Below are 10,155 nucleotides of genomic sequence, written 5' to 3' on the forward strand. Positions count from 1 at the left end.
GGTAGGAATACGGGGCTATGGAGAGAAAAATAGGTCCGGTATGCTCTGGTTTGAAACGCGTTGTACGAACTGCCGAGAGCTTTCAGAGCTAAAGGTTAGCTGATGACCGCTAGCAGTGGTTAAAAATCAAATCAAAACAAATTTTATTTGTCACATACACATGGTTAGCAGATGTTAATGCGAGTGTAGCGAAATGCTTGGTTAGCTGACTGATAGCTGGTAGCTAGTTAGCTAGCTAGCTTCAGTTGAGGATTCCATGTTGAAATCAAGGCCGGTCCCGACCGGATAATGACATCTGTGGACTTGAAATCAAGGCCAGGGCAGGCGGGCTGAACGTCTTTTCAACGTTCATGGACGTCGGTGTCAGAGGGTGCTCACTGGGGTGTCTCCTGTCTACTTCCTACTCTTAGACCAATGATGTACACAAAAACATAAAATGTGTTTACATCATTGGTCTCAATACTGCTTAAAATAACAATCAATTATTTGAGAAACAATATACATTTGAGTCTCAACAATTTGTTTAGCTTTTTTACTTGCGTTCAATACTGAGTAACTCACTCCGCATAGGATTCCCGTCTCCACAGGCGCCGAGAATGCCGGTGTCAGAAACGGGGCACTCCGTCTACCAAAACAAGTGCAATGGCTTGCTGGATCAGCCTATTTTAAACGTCGAAAGAAAAATACCCAAATGTGTCGACAAAACACAGAAACAACGTGACCGTTTCGACGTAGTATTACAATTTTTTACAAAAATATACACTTTACTGACGCGATTGGTGACTGGAATAGTATTTCGTTTTCTTAATTTTACAACCCCCCTCTTTAGAGCCAACATGGTAGCGGCGTACGGTCTCCTTCCTGTCAACGCCGCACGCGTGTGGGTCAACGCCACATTGTAGTCCTCGCTTTTTATTATTATAATGGAATTAAGTCAGCAAGTACCGCGCAAAAGTTTTATATGTTCATTCTCTGACTGTCATGCATCGTACAACAAAGCATGGAAACTAGATGCTCATATTTGCAAGCACACAGGGCTGGTGAGTACAGCTTTACTGGTCAGCTAACCGCTAGCTAGCAACATTTTGAGACATGCCATGGACACCGGCAAGTGCATTTTGTATTCCCTGTAATTGGTCTGTAGTTAGGCGATTCCGCTGCCAAAATAGGTTTTGATGTAATGCTGGGTAGTAAAAGCCCGAGTTCGTGCCTCCGCACAACTGCAGTCCCGCTACGTGGTTTGATAAAGCTCTTGGGGGAATTAAACCAGTCTCAAACTGATTGCCAGTCCTTGCATTCACAGCACAGTCTGTCTTTGAGATCGACGTTGTGAAACGTTATACAGACTTCAATGACGATATAAAACAAACACCAGAGTAATACGTTTTTTCTCGCTCAGATGAGACTAAACCAAGCTTAGTACAAAACTAGCTGCCTATGTTTTCTTGTTCTTCAAGAATCAATGGGTATTTATTGTAATGGCAATTGAACAGGAAATATCCCACGTTGTCCATCTACAAATGCTTCAATTTTGTTCTGTATTCTGCAGAAACCATTTGTGTGTGAACATGACGGCTGTGACAAGTCATTCTGCGACAAGTACCACCTAGCTCGGCACCAGTTGAGCCACAGTGGAGAGAGACCCTTTAGGTAGTATTTGTGTTATTTAGCCAGCTAGTGCGGACATTCCAGACAAATTGGCTACAAGTGGTGTTCTGTTTGTTGACAGATGTACAGTAGATGGATGCACAGAGGCCTTCACCACAAATTACAATTTGAAGAAACATGTTAATCGCAAACACAACCATGATGAGGAGAAACTGTATGAATATGTGGTGAGTTAATCTGACTACATTTATTGGTTTTAGTCAGCCAAGGTATTATGCAATGCAGTACTTAGCTAACAGGTGTGTAATTTGCATTGCTGCCATAATTGTTTTACTCTTCCGTGTTTATAGTGTAGCTTTGAGGGATGTGGGAAAGTGTTCAGGAAGAACAATCAGCTCAAGTCACATGAGTGCCAGCAGCACACCAAACTACCTCCCTTTCAGTGAGTAAATTAAGCTGTTTGTTATGCTAATGTTATTACCCCATGTTGTTGGTTGAAAACAATGTCCTGGAGCGAATGTAAATGTATTTTAAAATATGAAAGATTTGAGCCCTGTGAACTGAATATCCAGGAGATTGTAACCCAGTACAAAACATGCCTAGCACTCCTAGCTTTGGTCTAGAGAACAACACTTCTGCCTTTGTCTTTCTTGCTCACTGGCTTTATAGCTGTACCTTTGAGGGCTGCGAGAAACAATTCACTTTCCCCAACAAACTACGGCTTCACGAGAAGGTGCACAGAGGTAAGATTTATCTCCTGATCCTGCAGCTGGATTGTCTGGGAGTGACACTGAGCCCTGTAGGAGACTAACTGCTAAAATGTTGTTTTTCTCTCACACACAGGCTACCCCTGTGAAAAAGATGGCTGTTCTTTCATCGGAAAGACCTGGACTGAGTATACTAACCATAGGAGAGACGTACACAGAGGTATGCTGTCTCACACCTTACGATTGACACATTGCTTTCAGAATAGTATGTGTACAAAAACCATTACAACAATGTATGTCTCAGAGGTCAATGAAGGTCACTGCAAGGTGATTGTTTATGTCTCCAGCCCTTTTTCAGTGTAATGAGTGCAACAAGGTGTTTCGCGACACCTGGTTCCTGAAGCAGCACCAGCGTGTCCACGCAGAGGAGCGCCAGGTGTTTATCTGTCCCAGGGAGGGGTGCCAGAGGTCCTTCACTACGCCATTCAACCTGCAAAGCCACATCGGCTCTTTCCATGAGGAGCTACGGCCTTATACCTGCCCCCATGAAGGCTGTGGAAAGACCTTTGCCATGAAGGTATGGATACCTGACCAGAGTCTTGTTGTGTTGCTACCAGATTCACCTCACTCTTATTAGTCAAAATCAGCTACTGTATCTGAAGGTCAATTGTATGGGAGAGTTGTCCTCACAAATTTTCCTAACAGTGAAAATGTCAGTGATGACATGGATATATGGACCTATGTTCCCTGTAATAGAAAACTCTGTCTTTTGCAGCAAAGCTTACAACGCCACAGTGTTGTCCACGATCCAGAAAGGAAGAAACAGGTTAGAATAGGCATGCCATGTATGCTTGAATACGTTCATTTTGTTTGAACACACACTTCTTGTAGCCAATACTTAAACCTTACATTTTGTGCTGTTCCTCACATCCTATGAAAATGGTTAATACATGTTATTGTTTATTGATTTGTAACTGTTAGTGTTTCAGCCCTGTATTAGCTAACGATCAATTTTTTTATGTTTGCAGAAGAAACCCCGACCCAAGCGATCCCTGGTTTCCAGACTGAGTGGTTACAAGCCCAAGAATAACAGTCGTCCAAAGCCCCATGCAGCTTTGCAATCAGAATCCATTGCAAGGGGTCAGTCAGAGCAAACGAACACTGTTGGATCAGAGCCTATTACCCTGGTATCCCTTCTTCAGGACACAGTCTTTTGCAACTCTGGTTAAGAAATCAAACTGACCACCTGACTGGATTTTGCCATATGACAGTATTACTTTCAGTGCCAATTAGCGTAAATTTACTCCAGACCCCCCTCATAAAAACATGATATTGCCTTCGCTAGTTTAGTTCACTGTGCGTAGATCTTTAATTTGTACTTGAGCTCATGAGTTTACACGCACAACTGTTCAGTTTGATTGTATTAAGTTAAGTGCTGTGAGATCTGTTGGGAGAGCTGTAAGTGGCGTGTTGGGCATGGTGGGCTGTGAGCTGGTATCAGGATGGTGCTGCGGCAACTGTTCATTTCTTTGACTTCCTTCGCAGGTGGACACAGGATGCACATGGCAGCTCTTCCATATTGGATGACTTTGGGTTTGGAAAGAATTCCTGTCAGCACCTCTGTTGCACTATCTGCTCCAGGGTTGTGTCCTGCCGTCAAAATCACAAAAGTATGGAATGCGTTTGGGTCTTTGCGTGTCAAAAAAGATACATGTCAAATAACACTTTGACGCATTAAATAAGATTTTAATTTGACACGTCAATTAATAAGTAAATTCTATTATTTGCACGTGCAAGCCAAGCGCCACCACTACTATCAGTAGCACTGTCAAAGTTGTACAAAAAGAGTCTGCAAACAAGCACACGCAGGCCGAGAACGATGCGTTTACAAGTACCGCGTTAGTAATAAGGCATTATTTGTTCGACTGCTACTTCTGGGATAGCTAGCTAGAACCAATACAACCAGCCTGAAAACAATGACCAGTAGAAACTGCAGTCACTTAAATGATTTTTAACAATGATTTAGGAATCCTTGTAAGTATTAGCTTCGGTATCCAATTGTTCGCCTATAGCCAACTACTTAATTAACCCTGTTGCCCAAAGCTAATGTTATAAGCAGCCAGCTAGTTTAATAATCTGGCTAGTAAGGCTCAACCGGACCGGGGTATGTGTTGTGAAGCTAGCCACAATAGGATTAGGCACAATAATGGAATATGCTGTTTGCCTTCAAAATAAAAGTACCTCTGAAAGTGATGCAGAAGGTTACAATTGGTGGAATTAATCATATCTAGTCTAATATTTAGACTAGATAATGTTAAACAAGTTTGGAATGTGAAGCAATGAAATGGGATATCAGTCTACTCGGTGACACCCACATAACACAACCGTGAAGAGTTTACGCAAATATTAGCGTTGTAGCTCTTATCGTGTGACTGAAATCACCTCCCCGGTCAGCCTATTGTGTGTATTGAAATTCATATTGCTCTGTAGAGCTTTACCTAAGGATTGGGGATCAATGAAATTGGGGATCAGTTTACTCAATACCCAATATATTTTTTTCCCAACGTCCTCGAGTTATCAGACTCCAAAACATCCATGCAGTATTGTTTCTCCTAGGGAATAATGTTCAATACACATAGGAGGTTGACAATAAATGTGGCTCAATTCAGTTGTCTCGCAATAAGAGCTACAATGCTAATGTTCTCTGGGTGTCACGGAGTAGACTGATACCCCATGCCATTGATCTACAATCCATAGGTAAGGCTGTACAGTGAAACAAGTATACCCCCAATGCAAGTCTAATACATCCAGTGTGATTTCAAAAGATTTGTCAAATTATTGTATTTTGTTGATTTTATATAACATTCCAACCTCGTGCATAATGATCTATTCAATTATGGAATAATTATACAACTTGTATTCATTTGTGTCACTGTCAATAACACTTTAATTTTGAAGGCTAACTGCAAAGTCCACTATTGTGGCTAATCCTTATTGTGGCTAGCTTCACAGGTGGGTCTCGACCACCATTAATCAATAAGAACGGTTTTATAAATAAGGGTTATTTTCGATGACGCCTAGCTATAGATACTGAAACAGATGTCGTTTTGCTATGTTTTTGGGGAAGAACATTGTTTGCGTCATCAGCTAGCTAGCTTTTTTTAATGACCAGCACTGTAGGTGCGCGAGACAAATTTACCAGCATCAGAGCATACGTATTGATGAACCGTTGTGACATATCAAACACAATTGAGTGTAATGGATGTGTAATAACTACATACAAAATTAATGAACGTGTTAAATTGTGTAACGTGCAGTCATATTCAGGTCCTGATTGGTCAACAAGCTTATTTGACATGTTAAATAGTGTTATTTGACGTGTATCTTTTTTGACACGCGAAGACCCAAACAGCGCTCCATATAGAAATACAACATTAACATTTGGCTTATTCCGCATTTGCACATCTCAGGAAAATCAACATGGAGTCCTTGTACAGACAATAGGGCACACTCCTTTTTCTGTCCACAAGAATACTTATTTATTTATGCATGTCTGAGCCTAGTTTGTTGCTAACGATTCTCTTTGTTCTGCCAAAGGAAAGTTGTTGTACATATACAGAATTGAATGTGTATTTTTGCAATAAAAAGAGACTTAAAACCAACTAACTATTTTGCTGGTTTCAACTACAGAATAGTGAAGAGGTATCGGGTTTGTCCAGGTTGACACATTTTAATCTGAAATGGGAGGTTTATTGGTTGCAATACTAATGGATACCTGTTCTCTAGTTCCATGAGCTTGTTAGGGAGATGACGTACATGAAGATTGTAGTAGTCGTTATGCATACAATTCAGTCATCTCTACGGTGTCTTTGAAACAACAGAATGGTGAATATCATCTGTATGCGATAAGTGTTTTAGATGATGTGCATCAGACAGGTAAAGGTAAACCAACCCCTGATAGATATCTCACCAGTGGCTGTACATGTTCCATACATCCTGTTCTCAGAGTGATTCTGACACGGTGCTTTTTTATCCAGCCATTTCTGGACCTGCCGCAGCTTGGTTAGAAGATCATGGTTACCAATGTCAGAGGAAAAGGTGAGCTCCTTTACCTGCACAGGGCCTCGGCTATGGGTAGTAGTTTTTGTTCTTATTTTAGATCAGAGGGGTATACTACAAAGCAGGTTCAATGAGTTAACCAGCTAACTTCGATAAACAACCAGAAGTAACTGGATTTTGGGGGGTTCATTAAGAAAGCTAAACTCTATTTTGGATTTTTGGGGGGTTCATTAAGAAAGCTAAACTCTATTTTCTTTTGGTTGTTGAGTCAGAGGCCATGCCCATTTCAAGCTTACCTTTCCAAAAAATAGTTATTTCAGAACATAGCTGACTAACTCATTGAACCTGCTTTGTAGTATATACACCACTGTGTTTTATATAAAAATGTGGGTTGGACTTCACGGTCCGTGAGATGAGAACAACATGCTCTCGTGTTTGTCTATAAAGCACTTCTGAATAAACTACATTATTTATCATCACTCATCAATATTAGAATTAGAATTCCTAAAACCAGGTCTCAAGCATGGATTACACTTGAGGCCCATGCGATTTCCACAGAGTTGGGTTTGGCTGCCTTTTCCTGTTATGCTCCTTGCCTATGGAATAGCCTGTAGACTAAACTTAAACTTGAGACTCTTGTCCCCCTTGCCCAATTTAAATATTTATTGGAGGATGTGTATTTTTGTATTGCTTGTAACTGTTTCGGGTAATGCAAGTTCTAGTGCTGTTAGGGGAATAACCTATGTGTAAACGTAATCTGTTGGTGTATTTTTGTGTGTTATCTGTGATAGTTTTTTTTGTCTTGTGTAGTTTCTTAATCATTGTACCTAAACTGTATGTGTAAACATGTATACGGAGGGCCCAGCTGTAAAAGAGACATTGGTCTCAGTCTGTGTTCCTTGTTGAAATAAAGGTATAATAAAATAATAATAATATCGCTCTTATAGGAGAAAAGGCATTTATTTTAGAGAATTCGGATACAACCATTGTGTGCAAGGTAGCGATGTACATGTGTCTGGTGTAAAACAGTGGTTGTATATGCTAAATGTTACACACCTGTCTTGGCTTTCTGTTTCTCACCGAGTTTGAGCTGCTCCTCGTGGATATGTTTGCCAGTCATTAGACGGGTGGATCTTTTGTTTTCGTTGAGGCACCAGTTTTAGCCCATTCTCGTCCATCAGTCTGAGGACATCAACTCGATGCATGGTAACCATGTTCTGTCCTGTCTCACTAATCACCTGCAGGTGGCGCTGGTGGATCTTCCGGCCAACCTGCCAATGGCATGGGCTCGGGGATCCTGCTTCTTCTTGTTTAGGCACCTGCCCTTCTCCAGCTTCATCCACTGTGGTGGACAGTGGAGACCATCCAAGACAACGGTGCAGTTACACATTTCCATTGTATGATAGGAGTCCAGACCCAGAGGCTATTCTCCAGGAGCTGGGAGTACCACCACAGACCCCTCTAGGTGCATGACAGAGAGACCACCTCAGACAAGCACTAGGCATTCTGGGCAGAACACAGAGTGGTTTACAAACGTGAACAGGTTACTAGGCATATTGCCACAAGAAATAAGCTGTCTAGAAGATATGTTTACAAGCCAGAAAATGCTTGTGAAGGTCCATCGACAACTCTCATAGTTGACAAACATGGGAGTCTGGCTAGCTACTGCTAGCTAACTACGTTTGACAGGGAGAATTAGCAGCCTGTACGAATACATAGAGCGTAGGCACGAGACAATCAGCTTCCAGATCGAACAACAGGAACAAATACGTTTTTTTAAAGTAGCTTTTATATTGTATATTATTTTAAATACGTTTTCGCATTGCCTTACGAGAGGCTTTCTTTTCCATACTGAATGAAAATGGGGTCCTGTCTCCTTAACGGTTTTTGGCGCAGCATGATGACATTGTCGCAGAATGAATGATGATATTTCTGTATTCATTTTGTAGTTTTCTTTATTAGACGTCGTTGCAGTCACTTTCTTATTATGTTGATAGCTAAACTTGGGCTATAATTAATAATGGATATGCCACTGGCATTGGGGTACTATAGACTAGGCTACAGCTGCTGTTTATATTAGCCTGATCATGGGCTAGACTAATAGTTATCAAATGGTATTCTAAGCAAACCTTGTGATTCCACATCTAAGTTTGATTTTGAATAGGCCTAGTCATTTGAAGGCAATTGGTCTTTCAAACGAAAGAACAAATCTCATTGACATGGCATATATTTTAAATAAATTCCATTCATTTGGCAGACAATCGAAGATATAATGACATAAAGGAACTGAAATAAAAGCGGGGTCTTTAAAACAGACCAGTGCAAGCGTAGTGCGCGCACGGGTCAGCTTTCGCTCGCTCATCTGAACGTAACTCGGGTTGACACAGTTTGACCCGTCAATACCCTACTCTGCCAGTCTTTGTTTTGCACTTTCATTCATAAGCACTACATTTTAGCCTTTATATTTAGCCAAATTGATGTTATATGCTCATGTTTATCAATACCCTACTATCTATTTTATATCCTTACTTTTTTTCTCCATGTGTTCTTAATTTATTTAGTCATAGGAACTTGATATGTTCCGTGGGGCCTTTATTTAAAGAGTCCCCTTTATGTGTTTAATGTACTCTGCTAGAGCTTAGTGAGGGAAAAAAGCTGACTGATCAACAAAGGTGCTTTTCTATAGCTCTCAGAGGAGAGCACTTTGAAAGGAGGAGGCGGTCATGTATTTGTTTATATTGCTTTGGATGTTTACAATCATTGTCAGCCTATTTGCTAAATTAGCCTATATTTTCTTCCTTAAAATTCCACTGGGTAATGATCTGGATTGTAATTTCTGACACATACTTGAAGTCTGCAGTGATAGACTCATTGTCAACAAAGTTTTCGAGATGTTCAGTGGGCTCTGCGGTGTGGGGTTATCCCCTGCCCAGGCCTTGGTCTATAGAAATAGTAAATCGAGAGATTTTACAGTCAGATGAGCAGCAATAGATTAATTTGTTTAACGCTGCCTGGTACAAAGAGAGTCTAATCTTCGCTTTCTTCAATGGCTTTAACCTCAATGTCAGAGAGCGGAGCAACGTCTTGGAGACCCGTCTCTCGAAGGCGCACGCAGTGTCACCTGCCCAGCCACAGGTGCACCCCCTTCACTTAGGCTGCTTCTCAATGTTTTAGCTGCAGGAAATGCAAAAAAGCATAGGTCAGAGGTTGCAAGGGAGGCGGTTGCTATGTTATAGCCTGGTTTGAGGATAAGAAAGCGAGTGCTCGTTGGTGGGTCGTGAGAGAGGAGAATAGAGGCAGCGCTTGAGAAAGCTTTGGGGCTTCATTTGTTACAGAAAACACAAAAAAAGACTCAAAGTTAAAAAAGAGACCTCTGACAGAGCGAAATGTCTCTGTCACTCAATGCTGTGTTACTTATGGGTGGGGGGTGAGTGTGTAGCCTGTAGGGCAAGGGGTGTTGGAAATAAGCTACATTGCACTTTTTGTATATTTACAAGTTCTTGTCCTGAAGGCATGTATCTGGAGGAAAAACAAAACTTAAACACTTCTCGGGTTTGCCTGCCCTGTTTCACAATGATAATTTGAGGCCTCAATCTCCAAAGTTGTATATCCTTTCTACAAACCAAACCATGAATTTGTATAGACCTCTAATTCTGGTAACAGTGTGAAACTTATTAGGAAACGTATTAGGAGCCTATAAGCATTTTATGATGAGTAACATAATAGGAGGCCAATTGCATATAGGCTGTTTGTAGTGCTGTGGTGTCTGGGCAGCTAAACA

General features: G+C 41.2%; 1 protein-coding gene across 1 annotated transcript; it reads left to right on the top strand.

The window, feature by feature from the left end:
• Positions 1-840: 840 nt before the first annotated feature.
• Positions 841-5,977, top strand: gtf3aa (general transcription factor IIIAa). Its single transcript, XM_029644975.2, has 10 exons — positions 841-1,040; positions 1,550-1,650; positions 1,730-1,835; positions 1,959-2,050; positions 2,278-2,351; positions 2,452-2,535; positions 2,663-2,892; positions 3,091-3,141; positions 3,344-3,455; positions 3,861-5,977. Exons 1-10 carry the CDS (start codon positions 924-926, stop codon positions 4,043-4,045), a joined length of 1,152 nt encoding a protein of 383 aa, XP_029500835.1. The 5' UTR covers positions 841-923; the 3' UTR covers positions 4,046-5,977.
• Positions 5,978-10,155: the final 4,178 nt, after the last annotated feature.

Source organism: Oncorhynchus nerka, linkage group LG19 (assembly GCF_034236695.1).
Source record: "Oncorhynchus nerka isolate Pitt River linkage group LG19, Oner_Uvic_2.0, whole genome shotgun sequence".
NCBI lineage: Eukaryota > Metazoa > Chordata > Actinopteri > Salmoniformes > Salmonidae > Oncorhynchus > Oncorhynchus nerka.